A 21,119-nucleotide genomic window follows, 5' to 3' on the forward strand; every position below is an offset into this window, starting at 1 on the left:
TTAAAACAGGAAATGGAAAAGTAAATAGTTATTGCCTGCCAGATTTCACACGAGACGTTCAATAACCCTTTATTTGAATCATAAAGAATGGATGATGTGTCATCAGATGTTAGATTTCATTACTCTTTAGTCACTGGTAAATGCAGCCATGGTCAGTATTTTGAGTTATTAGGATTCCTCATATGAAAAAAAACCAAAATGTTTTATTGGATTGAAATCCACATTGTTGTGCTGAAAATGGGGGAAGGAAAAAAAAGGAAGCCAGGATTTTGGCAGAAAACTGAACATTTAAGAACGACTCCTCTCTGGCAACCCACACTGCACTCCTATAAGCTTCAGTGTTGTGTTCCCCGGGAACCTCTGAAAACATTCCACCTGTTCCCAAGATGTGGTGGCAGCTCAGGTGACCTAAGATTTGAGGTGTGTGTCCCTAACCAGGGTGGGTGCTGAGCTCGGGACTAACCAAACGTGCCGCGCGTCTGTCACCTGCGATACGCGGCTTTGCTTTTCTTCTCTTTCTCTCCTCCTCCCCCCTCAACAGATAATGTTGAATTCTCTGCATAAATATGAGCCCCAGGTTCACATAGTGCGTGTTGGGGGTGCCCACCGAATGGTAATGAACTGCTCCTTCCCTGAAACCCAGTTTATAGCTGTGACTGCCTATCAGAATGAGGAGGTAAGTGTGTGTGTGTAAGTGTCACCTGGGAGAGCATGACAGGACAGGGAGGGTGTTCCTCTGATTGCCAGGACTAAGCTTGGATGAAAGCAGGTTTTGCAGGATTCAGATATACTCAGCAGACATGAAGTTTAATGATGGGGCAGCTGCTTGCCTCTCCCTCGTGACTGTTTGCTAAAGGCCCACCAGAGTGTCTCTCCTGGTGCCAGTAAAGCACAGTTGTGCATCTGTGGGGACTCAGGAGTCTTTGTTTTGGGGCCCTGACGCGCCCTTGGCTTGCACAGAGCTTGGTGTGTCCAGGGTGGGTACTGCTGGGCAGGGGCTGCTGGGGACTACTCTATCTTGTTCTAGTGGGAAGTCTGTGGGAGTTGATCCAAATGTGTACCCCGCTTTGGGTTTTATTATGCTGTCTGTCCTGTTTGTTCATTTTTAATATCTGAGCACAGTGAGATCTTTTGTTGCCCAGTAATCTGGGCCAATTAGGGTGTCAGAGTTTGTAGTCAGAATCTGGCCTCTCTGTGAGCTGATTTAGGTGCATTCACATACTCTGGGGGTTCCCATACCTGCTGATCATCAGAAGCCCTGGAGAGGGTTGGATTCTCTTTTTTTTGTGTGCCTGCCTGGCCAGTACAGGAATTGATCCCTGGACCTTGGTGTTATCAGCACCACCCTCTAACCAACTCAGCTAAACAGCCAGCCCAGGATTCTTTTTGATTAAACTTTAAAAGAAATTTAAAAGGTAATATGTATTTATTTTAAAAAAATCCATAATAAACTAATAGTCCAGGAGTATGTAAAATAAAAATGAAAACTAAAAGGTAAAAAGGTACTGTTTTTCTTTTGCCTTGGAATCCCACTCCCCATGGACACTGCAAATAAGAGCTTAGAGTGAGTTTTTCCCACATATTTTCTGCATATATATAAATATATATGTGAATACAGATTTACCCGTATAAATTGGCTCATATTGTATATATTAATCTGCAATTTTTTTTTCAATTTGACAGTGTATTACGGATATCTTTCTATGTAATTGTATTCAGGCATATCTCCTTTTCCCTGATGCCTGTAGAGTATTCAGTGGTATGGATGTACCGTATTTCATGTAATCGGCTCCCCACCGACAGACATTAAGGTTGCTTCCAGCTGTTTTATTTTCTATTATAAACAATGTTGCAGTGAATATCCTGGTGATCTGTCATTGGTGGCTTGCATGGGTAAATACCTAGAAACGGAACTGTTCTGTCAAGGGGAATGTATGTTTAGAATTTTGATAGGCCTTGCCGAAGTGACTTCCTGAAAGGGCATCTTCATTGATAGTCCCCACACCATTATCCACACTGGCTATCATCAACCTGTTTCATCTTTGACAATCTGATAGTTTAAAAAAAAATGATGTCTTGTTGTCCCTTTACTCTGTATTTCTCGATTTGGAAGCTTTAAAAGATGGATTTGGGGCTGCCACCCAGCCAACTGAGTCAGAATCTTCAAGGATGGTGCCCAGAATCTGTAGTATATAAAGCCTCCCTAGAGGATTCTAGTGACCATCCAGGTTTGGAAACTACTGTGTTAGTGCCTGCAGGTGAGATTACGTCGCAGATTTAATTCATATCAAGGATGTGCAGAGAAACTGTAATTTATTTTCTGTCCGTAATCCAGCCTCTTGGCAGAGCGCCTGCATCAGACCAGTGGGAACAGAAATGAACTATCTGATCGTTTAAACAGTTCCCCAGGTGGTGGTCGGTCTTTCCGGGATAAACTTGCCCCGTTTCTCAAGCCCTCCCTGCCCTGCTTCTCTCCCTGGCATGGTGTCTGGGTCTGTGAGGGGAGGGCATGGCCTCTGCTACTCTAGGGAGTGGGGAGAAGTTGGAGACCATGTCCCAGCCTCCTCTGGTCCCAGGCAATGTCCCCGGCCCGCTAGTGTGCTGCTTGCTCTCTTAGTCGGTGGCAGATGGAACTTGTCATTTGGCTGCCAGCTTGGTAAATGCTCAGAAGATTTTCCTGGCTGCAGGTGCTGGACAGCTCTCTCTGAACCACACCTGGCTGTGCCGACCCATCCAGTGAGCTCCCCAGCCTGACTTGGCTCCTACTGGGTCTTGAACACGCCCCATGGCAATCAAGCCCAGACCCTCCCTCTGCCAGCATTGCTTCCCTGCCACGTTGATGTAGAAGCACCCAGAGAGGTGCATGGGCATGGAGGTGGGGTGAGGAAGGCCAAAATCTCCCTTGTGCCCACCTCTAGCTTCATTTATACAGGTTTAAACCAGGGGAAAGACCAGGTTGTACTCACCTGACTCCACACCTATCCTCCCTCTTTCTCATGACTTCTTCCCACAGGTTCTGGGCCAGAAAGAGTTGGGTTTTTGTTTTACTTTTCTTTCTTCCACCAAAGAGTCTCAGGCCCTCAGTGACATAAATATTCTTTTCAATATTTATTTATTCAACAAATATTTGTTGGGCATTACTACATGCTGGATATTGTTCTAGACACTGGGATTCTGCAATGAATAAAACAGACGAGTACCCTGTCCTCAAAGCACTTACATCCCAGTGGGGACAGATGAAAAACAAATGTTTATCTATCTCTGTCTGTCTCTCTCGCTCTGTCTCTATGTCAGGTGGCTCTGATGAGAAATGAATCAGGTAAGGATAAGGGGGATAAAGACAGTGACAGTGGATGGGAGGATACTTTGTTTTTGCATTAACATGGCCCAATGGGTAAGTGATTATTTAAGAATGAGGGATCTGATGCTAGACCGTACTCTTCAAGAGAGGCGGATCACACTCGTCCTACTCTTCGCAGTGTCCCACGTCACTAGAAATGTAACTGACGTGGATAGGTGCTCAGTGATAGCTGAAAAAAAGGATGAATGAACGAATAAAAGATGAGCGCTAGGTGTAGCACACCAGGGCTTTGCTCCCTTCCAATGCTTTGACCTTTCTTTTCTCACTTTACACAGCATTTTTCATTTTCACTGCATGCCTTGATAAAATGTCCTTTGCCAGAGACAGTGCAATTGTGATTAGTGCAGGAGTAAGCAAAGAAACATGGAGAGGGAGAAAAAAAGAGACAGAGAATTATACTGCTTTTTCAGAAATTCACAGGTGAAGACAAAGGGCTCTGTCTGCCCACGCGTGTTCCACTTCCACTAACACTTCTTGTCTTTGTAAATGCAAGATAACAGCTCTCAAAATCAAGTACAACCCTTTTGCCAAAGCCTTCTTGGATGCCAAGGAACGGTGAGTAGAGACATTTCAGTAACATCTTGTGAATTGACTTATGCAAATGTGAAATTTATAATCATTTCAAACGTAACTAGACTAGTAGTATTTGTATTACCTTTGATAGAAATATGCTTTCAATATTCAATTCAATAGTCAACAAAATCAACAAAATTCAACAAAATCGTAATTATTAGTTCCTTATTACAGGGGTCCAGGAGGACCGTTAGCTGGCAATGTTTTGTCAGCTCTGTTTTACTATAGATTCTTGAAAGTAGCACAATCGTATTTTTAAAAAATTGATTTAGATTTATAATCCGCCCTTCTCCCAATTACCTCTGAGTAGCGTGGTTTTAATAAGTTGTCGCCTTTTTTTTTTTGCAAACTACACTTGGCCTAGGAAAGGTGAGTAAAGGTGGGAGGTTCACATTTCTCAGGTGAGAGAAGAAGAGAACACAGAGACTTCTGGGGTGTGAGCTATGATTCTACCACTTTGGACTGGTGACTTGCCCTCTCTGTATCTTTCCTTTCAATCTTAGGACAAAAAGATAATGGTGCTTATTGCTGACTTTTATAATAAGTCCTAGAGTACAAGTATGAATACCTTTGAAGTGTTCAGGTTTTATTGCCTGAGTTTCAAATCTTTTTGACAAGTTTTGTAACTGTCTAATCTTTCCTTTTCACCATAAAGGCGCTAGATTAATGGACAGATGTTTATAACGATGTGTCACAGGAACCTGTCCTGTTCAATATTTGATTTAATTTTGATGATGTACAAGACATAATTAACTTTTTCAGTTAACAAAAGATCTAAAGGACAAAGTGGTATGTGAGACGGCAGATTCTATATTCTGTCTGTATACTGTGATATAACAAAAAGAATTTAGGACTTTGAGTAAGAGATCCTGACTTTAAGTCCTAGCTCTGTCATTTCCTGGCTGTTTGATCTTGCGCAAGTCAGTTTTACCTCCCTGAGATCCACTTTTCTAATCTGCTAAATCAGAAAAGTTTAGTAATATTTCCCTCAGAGGGTTGTTGGTGGATCTAGCATATTGCCTATGTAATTGTGCCCTGAGATGCTATCTGTTATTTAAATTTTAGCTGTTATTATTGCTTGAATTTTGTCAGGCAGGAGCATTAGCTACAAATCAGTAAGCTCAAACTAAACAGGGATAGCTGTAAATATGGCAAACAGGGGTAACAGTAAAATTGCAACTCTAAGAGCAATTGTGCAAGCAGATGGAGTGCCCGGGAGGGAGGAGAATGGGGGAAGGATAGCAACTTTGAGAAAAGAGGTGTTCGGCTTTCTTATTCCAAGAAATTGATTGCCCTTCAAAGAGATTTGAGGTATGCTTTATGCTGGACTTGTATAATAAGCTGGACAGCCATGGTGTACTTTTGTTACTCTTTCAGAAATCACCTAAAAGATGGTCCAGAGGCTGTCTCCGAGAGCCAGCACTTGGCCTATTCTCACTGTGAGTTGGGGGAACACCAGGTGGGAGGTGCATGGGGCTTTAAGAGGCACGATCTCCCTCCACACTCAGGCTTTTTACCTGTCCTGACAGCTTAAGGCCTATTCCAGATCAAGACCAAACAGGTTATTTCTTCCACTCAAGACAGATTTATGACCTTTACAGAATTCCCAGAGAACCAGGGTTCCTAGGCTCAAGGGGCTTAACCAAATCTTAGGCAGGAGATAAGAATGGAAATGATGAATTTTTTTAGACTCTCCTTTTCATGTCAGTAAGACTAAGAGCTCTTAGCAGGGCATTCTGGGCTTATATCCTATCTTCATACTCTCTGCTCTTCTCTCTGTTCTGATTTCCCCTGTTCTTAGTAATTGCTAATTTTGGAGGTGGTCACCATTGTAATGCCTCAGGCAGGCTGTGGCCTCATGGAAGAGGAAGGGTCTGCATTTGTTGACTTGAAGGCTGTAGGGAGAGTTGGAATAGTATACCTGGGATTCCAAAGGTAGTGTGTGATATTCCCAACAGGGTGCCACCCTCTCTATGTACTAATGTGGTAGAGGGAGTCCTCTGAAGCTGCAACAGTAACCCAAGGTCAGTGACCTCAGAGTAGAAAAGTTGACCTTGGTGTCTGAGACATTCTCTAATTTGCATTATAAGATCTCTTCTACGGCTTTCCAGCTATGAAATTCTTTATTCCCTCCTTTCCCTAAACCTTAATGTGTCTTCCTTGCTAGGAGTAGTAGGATAGCTCCATAGAGAGAAGCAGCTCTCAGAGGGCACTTTTAAAAGTGACCTGGAGACTTCCGGTCAAGATGGCAGAATAGACAGTCCCTAGCTAGCATCAATCTCTCCCACAAATCAACTGATTTATACTATAAAAACATAACAACAAGTGCATATGGAATGAGGAGACGTCCAGCGGGGGAGGCAGAAGCTCCGTGGAGACCACATGCCCTGCGGGGCCGCCGTCGCACGATCCGGCAGATAGGCTTCACCGCCGCCACCCAGCTCCATTCCCAGCCCAGCCCCATACGCACAGAGTGGGGAGATGTCCGGCAAGGGAGGCGGAGACTTGTCAGAAACCACACACCCAGTAGGGCCGCCACTGCATGATCCAGCAGGGAGGCTTCACTGCAGGCACCCGGCTCCATTCCCAGCCCTGCCTAGTGCGCTCAGAGAAGGGAGACGTCTGGCAGGGGAGGCAGGAACTCCACGGGGACCACACTGCTGCCGCGCGATCCTGCAGCCTGGCCCAATGCATACAGAGCACAGAGACATCCAGCAAGGGAGATAGAAGCTCCGTAGAGTCCACACACCCTGTGGGGGGGACTGCTGCCACGTGATCCAGCAGCAGGTAGGCTTCACTACTGCCACCCGGCTCCATCCCAAGCCGGGCCTAGCACACACAGAGCAGGGAGACATCCTGTAGGGGAAGGGGAAGCTCTGCAGAGACCACACACTCTGCGGTGCCTTGGTGTATCCCAGCAGTCCGGGTCAGAGCACACAGAACAGGGAGAAGTCCTGTACGGGAGGTGGAAGCTCAGCAGAGACCATACACCCTGTGGTACTGCCCAGTGATCCAGCAGCCTGGCAGAGTCCAAGCTGACCAGAGAGGTGGCTCCCCGGAGAGGCCCAAGACCTGAGGCAACCACACACACAAGGCACTAGTGGCCAACTGAGCAGTCACGGAGGTAGCCATACCAAATTGGCAACCACAGCAACATCTTAGTCAGTCAATACTGTCAAACCTGTGAACTGTGAAACCCCCTGCCACAATGAATAAACATCAAAGAAAAGATACCAGAAATATGAAAAATCAAGAAAGTACACCACCAAAGGATAATAACTCTCAAGCTCTAGATCCTATAGAACAAGAAGCCCTTGAAATGACTGACAAGGAATTTCGAGTGATAATTCTAAGGGAACTGAATGAGATGCAAGAAAACTCAGCTATACATCATGATGAAACGAGGAAAAGTATACAGGACCTGAAAGAGGAAATGTACGAGGAAATCAATGCCGTGAAAAAAAATGTAGCATAACTTGCTGAACTGAAGAAGTTATTCAGCGAAATAAAAAACACAACGGAGAGTTTAACCAGCAGGCTTGTGGAAGTTGAAGAGAGAACCTCTGAACTTGAAGATAGGCTGTTTGAAATAACACAAGCAGACAAAAAAAAAAGAAAAAAGAATCAAAGGCATTGAAGAAAATCTGAGAGAGATATCAGACAACCTCAAGCGCTCAAATATCCGAGTCATGGGTATTCCAGAAGTGGAGGAAAAAGGAGATTGCATTGAAAACATATTCAACAAAATAGTGGCAGAAAACTTCCCAGGTATAGGAAAAATCACAGATCTTCAGATCCAGGAAGCTCAACGATCTCCAAATGTATTCAACCCCAAAAAGGTCTTCTCCAAGACATGTTATAGTCAAATTGGCAAAACTCAAAGACAAAGAGAGAATCTTAAAAGGTGGAAGAGAGAAGTGTCAAATCACCTATAAGGGAGACCCAATCAGATTAACATCAGATTTTTCATCACAAACCCTAAAAGCTAGAAAGGAATGGGATGATATATTCAAAATACTAAAAGACAGAGATTGCCAGCCAAGAATACTCTACCCTGCAAGGCTATCCTTCCAAAATGAAGGGCAAATAGTATATTTCTCAGACAAACAAAAACTGTGGGAGTTCAACACCACATGACCACCCTTACAAGAAATTCTCAAGGGAGTACTCAGTTTGGTTCCTGAAAAATAACTACCACTGCCATAAAAACCCAAGAAAAATCAAAACCCACTAGTATAATAAAAATGGCATTCATGGAGAGAAAACAAACAAACAAAAATGCTATCTACAACCTAAGGAACCAAAAAACACACAAAACAAACAGTAAATCAGAAAGCAAGGAACAAAAGACACCTAAGAAAACCAAACAACCAATAAAATGCTAGGAATAAATCAAGACTTTTCAATAACAACTCTTAATGTAAAAGGCTTAAATTCCGCAATCAAAAGACACAGACTGGCTGACTGGATTAAAAAGGAGGACCCAACTATATGCTGCCTTCAAGAGACCCACCTCACCCATAAAGACTCACATAGACTAAGAGTGAAAGGATGGAAAAAGATTTACCATGCAAACAGAAAAGAAAAATGAGCTGGAGTAGCTATTCTTATATCTGACAAAATAGACTTTAAACTAAAAACCATAAAAAGAGACAATGAGGGACACTACTTAATGATAAAAGGACTGATCCATGAATAAGACATAATAATCATAAATATGTACGCACCCAATGTTGGAGCAGCCAGATTTATAAAACAATCTCTATTAGACCTAAAGAAGGAAATAGACACTAATATCATAATAGCAGGGGACCTGAACACCCCACTGTCAATACTGGACAGATCATCTAGGCAAAGAATCAGCAGAGAAACACAAGATCTAAACAATACTCTAGACAAATTGGAATTGGCAGATATCTACAGAACATTCCATCCAACAACCTCAGAATATTCATTCTTCTCATCAGCACATGGATCATTCTCCAGGATAGATCACATATTAGGTCACAAATCAAGTCTCAGCAAATTAAAAAAAAATTGGAATTATCCCATGTATTTTCTCAGACCACAATGGATTAAAACTAGAAATTAATAACAAACGAAACTCTGGAAACTATACAAACACATGGAAACTAAACAGCATTCTACTTAATGACATATGGGTCCAAGAAGAAATCAAGCAGGAAATCAAAAAATTTATTGAAACTAATGAAAATAATGATACATCATACCAAAACCTGTGGGATACTGCAAAAGCAGTATTAAGGGGGAAATTTATTGCATTAAATGCTCACCTCAGAAGAATGGAAAGATGGCAAGTGAACAACCTAACACTTCACCTTAAAGAACTAGAAAAACAAGAACAATCCAAACCTAAAGTTAGCAGACGGAAAGAAATCATTAAGATCAGAGCAGAACTGAATGAAATTGAAAACCAAAAAACAATTCAAAAGATCAACGAATCAAAAAGTTGGTTTTTTGAAAAGATAAATAAAATTGACAAACCATTAGCATGGCTAACAAAAAAAAGAAGAGAGAAGACTCAAATAACAAAAGTTAGAAATGAAAAAGGCGATATTACAACTGATTCATCTGAAATACAAGGAATCATTCGAGACTACTATAAACAACTATACGCCAACAAATTTGAAAATCTGGAGGAACTGGATAAATTTCTGCACACACACAAGCTCCCAAAACTGAACCATGAAGATGTAGAAAATTTGAACAGACCAATAACAATAAAGGAGATTGAAGCTGTTATCAGAAGGCTCCCAACAAAGAAAAGTCCAGGACCAGATGGATTCACAGCAGAATTTTACCAAACATTCAAAGAGGAATTGACACCGATTCTTTACAAACTATTCCAAAAGATTGAAACAGACGCAAATCTCCCAAACTCATTCCATGAAGCAAACATCATCCTGATACCAAAACCAGGTAAAGATATAACCAAAAAAGAAAACTACAGGCCAAAATCCTTGATGAATATAGATGCAAAAATCCTCACTAAAATACTAGCAAACAGAATACAGCAACACATACATAAAATTATTCACCACGATCAAGTGGGATTCATCCCAGGGATGCAAGGTTGGTTCAACATACGTAAATCAATAAATGTGATACACCATATTAATAAAGTGAAGCACAAGGACCATATGATCATCTCTATAGATGCTGAAAAAGCATTTGATAAAGTTCAGCACTCATTCATGACAAAGACCCTCTATAAGTTAGGTATAGAGGGAAAGTATCTCAACATAATTCAAGCCATATATGCCAAACCCATTGCCAATATCATCCTGAATGGGGAAAAGCTGAAAGCTTTTCCTTTAAGAACAGGAACTAGACAAGGATGCCCACTCTCACCACTCCTATTCAACACAGTGTTGGAAGTACTAGCCAGAGCAATCAGAAGAGAAGGAAATAAAGGGCATCCAGATAGGAAAAGATGAAGTCAAACTGTCCCTGTTTGCAGATGACATGATCCTATATATCGAACAGCCTAAAACCTCTACAAAAAAACTGTTGGAATTGATAAATGATTTCAGCACAGTAGCAGGATACAAAATCAACACGCAAAAATCAGTAGCATTTCTTTTCTCCAAAAGTGAACATGCAGAACGAGAAATCAAGAAAGCCTGCCCATTTACAATAGCCACCAAAAAAATAAAATACTTAGGAATTGAGTTAACCAAGGAGGTCAAAAATCTCTATAATGAGAACTACAAACCACTGCTGAGAGAAATTAGAGAGGATACAAGAAGATGGAAAGATATCCCATGCTCTTGGATTGGAAGAATCAACATAGTGAAAATGTCCATACTACGCAAAGTGATATACAAATTCAATGCAATCCCCATCAAAATTCCAAAGACATTTTTCTCAGAAATGGAAAGAACTATCCAGACATTTATATGGAACAATAAAAGACCACGCATAGCCAAAGCAATGCTGAGCAAAAAAAATAAAGCTGGAGGCATAACACTACCTGACTTTAAGCTATACTACAAAGCTATAATAAACAAAACAGTATGGTACTGGCATAAAAACAGACACACTGATCAATGGAACAGTGTAGAGAATCCAGAAATCAACCCACACACTTACTGCCATCTGATCTTTGACAAAGGCACCAAGCCTATTCACTGGAGAAGGGACTGCCTCTTCAGCAAATGGTGCTGGGATAACTGGATATCCATATGCAGGAGAATGAAACTAGATCCATACCTCTCACCGTATACTAAAATCAACTCAAAATGGATTAAGGATTTAAATATACACCCTGAAACAATAAAACTTCTTAAAGAAAACGTAGGAGAAACACTTCAGCAAATAGGACTGGACACAGACTTCATGAATACGACCCCAAAAGCACGGGCAACCAAAGGAAAAATAAACAAATGGGATTATATCAAACTAAAAAGCTTCTGCACAGCAAAAGAAACAATTAACAGAGTTAAAAGACAACCAACAGAGTGGGAGAAAATATTTGCAAAATATACATCTGACAAAGGATTAATATACAGAATAAATGAGGAACTCAAACAACTTTACAAGAAAAAAGCAAGCAACCTAATTAAAAAATGGGCAAAAGAGCTAAGCAGGCATTTCTGTAAGGAAGGTATACAAATGGCCAACAGACATATGAAAAACTGCTCAACATCACTCAGCATCCGGGAAATGCAAATCAAAACCACAGTGAGATACCATATAACCCCAGTTAGGATGGCTAAAATCCAAAAGACTATGAACGATAAATGCTGGCATAGTTGTGGAGAAAAAGGAACTCTCATACATTGTTGGTGGGACTGCAAAATGGTGCAGCCTCTATGGAAAATGGTATGGAGGTTCCTCAAACAATTGCAGATAGATCTACCATACGACCCAGCTATCCCATTGTTGCGAATATACCCAGAGGGATGGAAATCATCAAGTCGAAGGTATACCTGTTCCCCAATGTTTATTGCAGCACTCTTTACAATAGCCAAGAGTTGGAACCAGTCCAAATGTCCATCATCAGATGAGTGGATACGGAAAGTTGGTACATCTACACAATGGAATACTACACAGCTATAAAAACGAATGAAATACTGCCATTTGCAACAACATGGATAGACCTTGAGAGAATTATATTAAGTGAAACAAGTCAGGCAGAGAAAGAGAAATACCACATGTTCTCACTTATTGGTGGGAGCTAAAAATTAATATATAATTCACACACACACACACACACACACACACACACACACACACACACACAAAACCGGGGGGGGGGGGAAGAAGATATAACAACCACAATTACTTGAAGTTGATACGACAAGCAAACAGAAAGGACGTTGTTGGGGGGGAGGGAGGGAGGGGCAGAGGGAGGGAGGTTTTGGTAATGGGCAACAATAATCAGCCACAATGTATATTGACAAAATAAAATTAAAAAAAAAAACAAAAAACAACTACAGTTCCTTGAAGTTGATACGAGAAGCAAACAGAAAGGACATTGTTGGGTGGGAGAGAGGAGAGGGAGGAGGGAGGGAGGTTTTGGTAATGAGCCACAATCATCAACCACATTGTATATCGACAAAATAAAATAAAAAAACATAAAAAAAAAAAAAGTGACCTGGAAGAAAAAGCCTTTTTGTGTAGGTTAGGGCCACATGCAGAACCACACCATTTCAAAGTCACATGTTGCTACCTTCTGACAAACTTTTTGATGTTTGTACATTACATGTGGCAAACTAAGTGGTCCTGGGGGCCACTTGCCTGGTTTTACCCACTGGACACCTGAGTCTTGATTCTTTTAGTCAGGTAGGGACCCGTGGGGCCATAGATTTATACAGCAATGGGAAAATTAAGATGACAAAAGGATTTGTTGGGAATGATTGAACCCACACTTCGTGGTATGAACTCTGTACAACTTGTTTACTTATACTTAAAAAGTATTAAATGAAGATAGTGGGCTCTAATACCGAGCTCTGTTTCCTCATTGCCAAAGCCCAGGTGACAATCCTGAGTCAATGTTCTTAAGGAACCGCGCTGGTGCTGGCTGAATCCCCATCTGTGGATCTCTCAGCTGAGATCTGCTCTGGGGAAGGACATGCTTCTTGTTTCAGGGCCTGAGTTACTAAGTCTCAGTCTTTGCCCCTGAACTCACTTAAGTAGAGTCTTCTGTTTAGAATTCTCAGTAGCCAATTTCTATGAAATATTTTGCAGCCTTCTAAAATATTCTGCAGAATGCTTGCTGTCAGGGAGTGCTAGGCCAGTTCCCTCTCTTTTTCCCTCTTCCCCTCTTTTTTTCCCTCTCTTTTTCCCTCTTTCCCTCTCTTGTGTTTCCTCTTGCTTGGAGAGAGAACCAAAGCCACCTTCCCACTGGGCAATAATACAGACGCCTTCACTTTTTCCATGTAACCACATTAAGCTTTCTCTAGAAACTATAGGTCAGTGAGTTACATATACATCAAATGCCTCCTGACTTTTATTTTCATAAACTTACGTTAGAAGCAACTTAACTTTTGCATTTCTATTAACTTCTGCATTCAGGTTGTATTTTGTATAGCTATATTCCAGTGCTCCTTAAGAGCTTTCCCACACTTTGATAGGACCTGTCGTCCATCTCCGGAGAAGCCAAGTTACCCGCTCATGGGATGGGGGGTGGAGGTGGGGTTGCAGCGGAGGTGGTGGCATCTCTACATGGGCAGGAGGCTGTGTCATTCACAGAAACCATAGCTGTGCAAAGTAGCTGGTCACCTGATTGTTGGTGTGGAAGTTCACAGACTCAGTCTCTGTGTCTTCCTCTTGTCTATTCTAGTGGGAGGCTGGATCTTTTCCAATCCAGATGGAGTGTGCACAGCAGGAAACACCAATTACCAATATGCAGCTCCTCTGCCTCTGCCTGCTCCCCACACCCACCACGGCTGCGAGCACTATTCTGGCCTCCGAGGACACCGGCAGGCTCCCTACCCTTCTGCCTACATGCATAGAAACCATTCTCCCTCAGGTGTGTGCTTCTGCCGATTAAACCCTTGGGGAGTGGTCTGGCGGGGGAGGAGTGGGGAGAAATGGATAAACAGTATAAAGAAGTATCTGAGGATGGAATCCTTTTCATTTACTACATATATATAATACTATTGCGTATTACTATTTTTACGTTTTATTTTATTGTTATTTTATATACTAATATTTGATGACCGAGTAGTAACAGTACTAACGTTTTGTAATTATTTCATAAAACACTCAGTCTCCTGGTTTCTAACGGTGTGAGAGGCCTCATCCCAGGGCGCTGGTGCACTGAGCGGTTTTCGGCTGATCTCCAAAAGCCAAGTCAAGTCGACTCTCAGTTCATGCCTTTGCCTGGCACTTTTCCACAGTGTCATTTATGGCTCATGCAGGGAGTACTGGAAATGGTTTTGGAGAATTATTAGGAAGGGCTCTGGGGAGCTGGATCTCTATATGTTCAGGTCTCAGTTTGATTCAGTTGGAGGCATGCAACCCCCCCTTAATAATTTTGGCAGTCTGATTATGTTTTTAAGTTGATGCTATTGCTTGTGTGCTTTTTTCTCATTGACTGCTGCTTTGTCTACCTTGGCCTGTGTATGCCTAGACCTCGCCTGGTTATTAGATTTGGAGAAAGAAGGGAGAAATGAAAACAAAGGTTATTTTTTCATTCAATTCTTCATGTAACAAATATTTCTTGAGGGCTGTCTGTGTGCCAGGCTTGTTTCAGACACATGAACAAAATGAACAAATCCCCCTCCCTGGTGGAGATTCTGTTCTAATATGCAGAGACTGACCTGGAATAAAACAAATAAGTAAAGTTTATGGCATGAGAGATGGTGGAGAGTGTTTAGATTCTAGCCTCCTTTCTTCCTCAGTGACACCCTGAGCTCTGCATTTGCAGAGGCTTTCCTGGTCCCCACCTACCTATCCCTGTGCCCCATAGCCTGCTACTTTTGGCAACTCAACAGCGGCTGGCAGGAGGGGAGAATATGTAGGTTAATGATATCAGAAATCGAGCAGTGTCCCCCTCTACCTTTTGGTTCCTTCCTGTGGTCAACACACAAATCACATCTTCTGACCACCTGCTGTGCCCCAGGTTCTTCAAGGTAGTAGGGATAGGAAGGCGGGTAAGACTCAGCTTCTTCCCTGGAGAAGCTCAGAGCTTAACAAATACCTAAATAATCATAATACAATGTAGTGAGTGCTCTGATGTGGTCCTCAGACCTGCAGCATCACCTGGGAACTTGTTAGAAATATAGACTCCTAGGTTCTACTCCTGAATCAGACAGAGTGCATTTTAACAAGATCCCCAGGTGATTCATGTGCACATTAAAATTTGAGAAACATTCTATAAAACACACAAGCCAAGGTGCCATGGGAATTAAAGAAAAAGAACAGCTAGATCTGCCTGGTAGGGCAGCGAAGTTCTGCCCAGAGGGGTTAACATTTAAATTGAGCCTTGAAAGATAAGTAGAAAAAGAGAGAGGTAGGAGTGGATGGGGGAGGTGGGGGGATGAATGACATGTAACACAGGCAGAGGTACAGAGCATTCCAAGCAGAGAGCAAAGACACAGAAGGGTGAAAGAGCCAGATTGCCCCAGGGAGCAGACTTGGAACAGGGTGTAGAGGGATGGGGGACAGATGGAAGATGCAAATGCTAAGGCTGAAGAGGTTGCAAGGGACAGATCATAAAAATGAGTGACATGGCCAGGTGTTGTAGTCTGATTTGTGCTGCCACAACAGAATGCTTGAGACTGGGTAATTTATAAAGAATAGAAATTTATTTCTTCACAGTTTTGGAGGTTGGGAAGTCCAAGGTCAAGGTGCCAGTATCTGGTGAGGGCCTTCTTGCTGCATCATAACATGGCAGAAGGCATCACATGGGTAAGAGAGAGCAGAGAAGGAAGGAAGGAGGGGGCAGAGAGAGAGTGAGAGAGAGAGAGAGAGAGAGAAGGGGACAAACTCACTCTTTTCTAAGAAACCCACTCCTACCATAATGGCCTTAATCCATTCATTAGGGCAGAGTCCTCATGGCCTAATCACCTCTTAAATGTCACACTTCTTAACACTATTGCATTGAGGATTAAGTTTCCAACACATGAACTTTGGGGAACAAAAAACCCGTAGCACTAGGGATATATACTGGAATCTTCCTCCTCTCTCTCCTTTTCCCTTCCCCTTTTCCTCTTCCTTTCTCTTATATATACACTATTTATGCAAAAAAGATTCAAAGAAGTAGAAGACACTATTCTTTTTTCCTTCGTAAAAATTGTATATGAATGTATTTAAGGTGTATAACATGATATTTTGATATATATACAAACATAGTGAAATAATTACTATAGTCAAGTAAATTAACATATCCATCTCCACCACACAGTTACCTTTTTTTTTTTTTTAATGGTGAGAGTACCTAAAATCTGCTCTCTTAGCTAATTCCCAGTATGCAATACAGTATTTTTTAAACTATAGTCCGCATGCTGTATCTTAGATCTCTAGACTTACTCTTACTGTATAAATGCAACTTTGTAGGCTTTGATGAACATCTCCTTATTTTCTTACCTCCCCACCCCTGGTAACCACTGTTCTACTCTCTGCTTCTATGTATTCAACTTTCTCAGATTCCACATACAAGTGAGATCAAACAGCTTTTTTCTTTCTGTGAGAAGACACTATTCTTGAGATATTTAAGTCTACTTGGGGATTGCTGAGAAGAATAAAGTCCTGGACCTCAGAAATGTCATCTGGGGCACTGGTGGTCCATAGGCTTAGCTTGTGGGGATGCTGCTCTGGTCCGTTCTTAGAGGGGAGTGAACATGGGGAAATCAGTTGACAGCTATGTCACAGAGGGCAGACTGTCCTACCTCTCTGAGCCCAATCTATAAAATGGAGATGGGAAGTTGTCATGAAGATTAAACTATGAACAGCACCTGGCGTGGGGTTGATGTTCAATAGACCTAAGTTCCTTAGTCTTCTCTGTTTCCCTCGGCAACTATTAACAAACTATTGGCAGCTGTAGCACAAGCCATGGCTAGATTTTGCCCTGGGATAACATCACTGGTCACCGTCTTCATGTGTTCTGCATGCTCCGTCAATTGAATTGTTGTTATTTCCCCAAAGTGAATTTGATAGAAAGCACAAGCAATAATCTGCAAGTTTTGTCGGGACCTGACAGCTGGACGTCCCTATCCTCCACACCCCATGCCAGCATCCTGTCTGTACCCCACACCAACGGACCGATCAATCCAGGGCCTAGGTAAGACCAACACCAGCAACTTGCTCATTGTGGTCTTGGGGGTTTACTTAGCACTGGGCCCATTGTTTTTCTCGTGTGGCATAGTTTAAGCTTTTGTCCTGATTTCTAAGCTGCTAGGAAGTGAAGGTGACAACATGATGGACTTTTGGTAACTGGAGAAGGGGTGGTGGGAAAGCACCTGTTCAGTCATACACTCCTTTGTTTGTAGCTTTGGCATTTTGTATTTAAAAGAGAAAAGACATTACGGCCTGGGGTCATTTGTCTTGAACCAGTCAGAAATACTTTAAACTGTGGTGGTAGCAAATAGATACTGACTGTAGGGGAACTGAAGGGGGAAAGTGTCGATATACACTGAGAAATCAAGACCCTTAACTGTCCATATGCTTATAAGCCACCCGTCCTAAAAGGGGAACAGGTTGCAGGTGCCTGGCTCATGACCCTGGTAACAGGGCAAAGTGTAGCATGTAAGGCCCTGGTATAATTCTCACACTGGAGACCTGCATTCAGTTCTGACTTCTGGCAATCAGTGTGGTGGAGTGGAAAGAGAAGGCACCTTGGAGTCTGACCGATGTGGGTTCGAATCCTAGTTCTATCTCTCTTGACTGTGACTTTGGGCAATTTTCTTAACCTTACTGAGCTTCAGCTTTCTTATCTATAACACGGAAATAATATGAGCTACTGTGTAGAGTTACAGTGAGCATCAAAATGTGAAAATGCATTAAAATGCATTAAAGGCGGCAGCATTCTGTGTAAATGTCAGCTATTGCGTTTGTTATGGATAGGCAGAATTTTGAGAGAGTCCAAAAGGGATTCAAAATTAAAAAATAGGACTTGGGGAGACATCAGAAACCTTGTGATACGTAAGTCTAGAAAAAGTTAGGAGAATGTGATGGCTTTTGGTCTACAGCAGTGCTTTTCACACTTTAGTATGTATTAGAATCCCTTTTGGGGATGTTGTTAAAATGCAGAATCTGCTTGGCAGGTCTGGGTTGGGGCCTGAGATTCTGCATTTCTTTTCTTTTTTTTTTTTTTAAAGATGACCGGTAAGGGGATCTTAACCCTTGACTTGGTGTTGTGAGCACCACGCTCAGCCAGTGAGCGAACCAGCCATCCGTATATGGGATCCGAACCCGGGGCCTTGGTGTTATCAGCACCGTACTCTCCCGAGTGAGCCATGGGCCGGCCCGAGATTCAGCATTTCTAACAAGCTCCCAGGTGCTGCTGATGTTACTGTGGCCCACAAGAGTCTAGAGCTGTGCTGTCCAACGCAGCAGACACTAGTCACCCATGGCTATTGAACACCGAAATGCAGTTAGTCCAAGTCGAGATGTATTTTAAGTATAATATACACACAGGATTTTGAAGCCTTAGTATTAAACAAAGAAAAAAAAATCTCAGTAATGCTTTTTTTGTTTTTTTTACATCAAATGCATGTTGAAATGATAATATTCTGAATATTTTCAGTTACTTAAAATATTATTAACAATAAGTTCATTTTTTTATTTTTCTAAATGTGTCTACTAGAAAATTTAAACTTACACACATGGCTGGGATTTGTGGCTCACATTTTATTTCTGTTGGACGGTGCTGCCTTGAAGGATCCAAGGGAAAAGCATTGATTTGGTGGTGGTGGGAAGTGAGAAAGAGAATGAAGATGAGGGTCCCTGAAGATATTAAATAGTCATGTGCCAAGTTCTGTGCTATATACTTTATGTAAGTCATCCATAGTACTAAAGACATCTGCAAGGCATGTATTAAAATTCCTATTTTACTGATGAAGAAACTAAAGCTCAGAGGCGTTACAAATTTCCTGAAGGTCACACAGTTAATAGTGTAACTCTGAGCCCATGGTTTTCTCACCAGCCCAGAAGGCATCAGAAAGGGTCTCTAAGGGTTATTGCAGAAGAGCCTCTTCTGAAGATCGGGGCCAGAATCCTGGCAAGCTGAGCTGGTTCAGAGAGAGCCCCCAGGATGGGCTTCTGCAGGTTTCATGTGGTCCAAGTATCTGAAATATGGCACAGGCTGGAGGGTGGTATTGCTACCTCTGGCTTCCTTGTTAGCATGTTTAACCCATTCCTGACTCCATAAAGATTTTGTTAGAGAAAAACAAATGTGTTCAGTACCCTCATTGGATAATGAGCCAGTTATCAAGCAATGCAGTATCAGTCAATGCAGAAACTCAAAACTCAGAACATAGTGCTACTAAAGGCTCAAAACATTGGCGTTTATTCCAGTTGTTCTAATTGCAATCATATGGACCCAACTTTTATATGAAGGTGCAAGTTTGCTGCACATTACAATAAACTGAGAAGCTTTAAAAAATCCTGATACCCAGGCTGCATGCCAGACCACTTAAATCAGAATCTCTGGGGTGTGGGACCCAGGCATCAGTATCATTTTTTAAAACTCACTAGGTGATCCCAGTGTGCAACCAAGTTTGCGAACCAGTGCTGTAGAACTGGAGAAGGCAAGGAAAGTGGTCCAACTCCCCAGCCTTTCTGCCAGGGACCAGAGCTGACAGGTGGAGACCAGGAATGGAAGAATTAATTAAAACCACCACCATTTACTGAGTGCCATGTAGTCATCTTCTTATTTAATCCTCATAACAGTCTCTGGAAGATATGTAAAATTATCACTCGAAATACTGAAGATGAGTTAGCTGAGAGTCAGAGATGGTAAGTACTTTGTGGAGCTCACAGAGCTAATAAGCGATAGAGCCGGGATTCAAACCCAGGTCTTCGGACAGCAGTGTAGCCTGGTTATCACACCACAGGCTACACAGTGTAGCCTGGCTAGAGAGAGATGATACTCACAGATCATACAGTTCTGGTATCTTCCTTTCACTGCCCTCTCCATTTTACATAAGCTGCAAAGAAGGCCCAGATAAATGGAATGCTGTGTTCAAAATCGAATGACTTGTTACTGGCGGGGCCAGCACCAGAATCCGGGTCTCAGGACACCCAATCTTATCCTCATTCAACTGTACCTCACTCCTCCTCTTGGCTTTTCTGTAGAAACAAGGCCAATCTGTGTCAAGATAGGAATGAAGCTGTAGTCAGAGCCCTCTCCTGACCCTTCTCAGCACTGTGTACGTGCTTGTCAGGTGGCACTCCTTCATAGTGTCATCAAACATCCCCTTTCTCTCTCTCTGTCTCTGCAGCCCCTATCCGTGCCTGTGGACCATCAGCAATGGTGGCGGGGGCCCCGCCGGACCAGGCCCAGAGGTGCATGCCAGCACCCCAGGAGCGTTTCTCCTTGGGAACCCGGCTGTGACTTCACCCCCCTCTGTGCTCTGCACTCAAGCCCCCGCTTCGGCTGGTGTGGAGGTTCTCGGGGAGCCGTCGCTGACCAGCATTGCTGTGTCCACCTGGACAGCGGTGGCCTCGCATCCCTTCTCGGGCTGGGGTGGTCCAGGTGGGGGTGGGCACCATTCTCCTTCCTCACTGGAGAGTTAGGCAGGGTCTGAGGCTCCTCCACCAGCAGAGAACCTTCTGTGTGTAGAGTGCTTAGAAACCCCATCTACTGATTCCGGTGAGTCAGACTGCAGGGTCTCCCTCCCAGGGGCTAGAGGGCAGGGTGGGTCAAGCAGAAGTCCTGCTGGGAGATGGTGTCGCTTGGATGATGCTAATTACGTCCCTGGCATCTCTCCAGCATCCTCTTTTGCACTCCTATTTCCTCTGCAGCTTATCCTTGCCATGCTAAGGTGATAGTTCATTGAGCACCTTCCTTGTGCCCTACCCCTACTCAGAAATGGTTCTGGAAAGCTTCGCTTCCTCTTCTATGGAGGTGGTGCAAATCTGTTATGTGAGCTCAAAGGTTACCTAGCTAAGGCCACTGCTTCTAGCTTTGTACAGTCTTGGAAAGTAGCTGTGGCCACAGGGCCCAGGTTGGCTTTTGCTTTGAGACCAAGAAAGGGTGTGAGTCCATAGAGTA

General features: G+C 42.8%; 1 protein-coding gene across 1 annotated transcript in view; it reads left to right on the top strand.

Annotated features, from left to right (window-relative positions):
* Nucleotides 1-20,641, top strand: part of TBX19 (T-box transcription factor 19) — a 30,170-nt gene extending 9,529 nt beyond the window's left edge. The window contains exons 3-8 of the mRNA XM_063106950.1: nucleotides 542-676; nucleotides 3,855-3,916; nucleotides 5,312-5,373; nucleotides 13,743-13,931; nucleotides 17,051-17,186; nucleotides 20,347-20,641. Coding sequence (XP_062963020.1) covers nucleotides 542-676; nucleotides 3,855-3,916; nucleotides 5,312-5,373; nucleotides 13,743-13,931; nucleotides 17,051-17,186; nucleotides 20,347-20,641 — 879 coding nt within the window. The remainder of the gene's footprint in view (nucleotides 1-541; nucleotides 677-3,854; nucleotides 3,917-5,311; nucleotides 5,374-13,742; nucleotides 13,932-17,050; nucleotides 17,187-20,346) is intronic.
* The last annotated feature ends 478 nt before the right edge of the window (nucleotides 20,642-21,119 follow it).

This window comes from Cynocephalus volans, chromosome 8 (assembly GCF_027409185.1).
Source record: "Cynocephalus volans isolate mCynVol1 chromosome 8, mCynVol1.pri, whole genome shotgun sequence".
Lineage (NCBI taxonomy): Eukaryota > Metazoa > Chordata > Mammalia > Dermoptera > Cynocephalidae > Cynocephalus > Cynocephalus volans.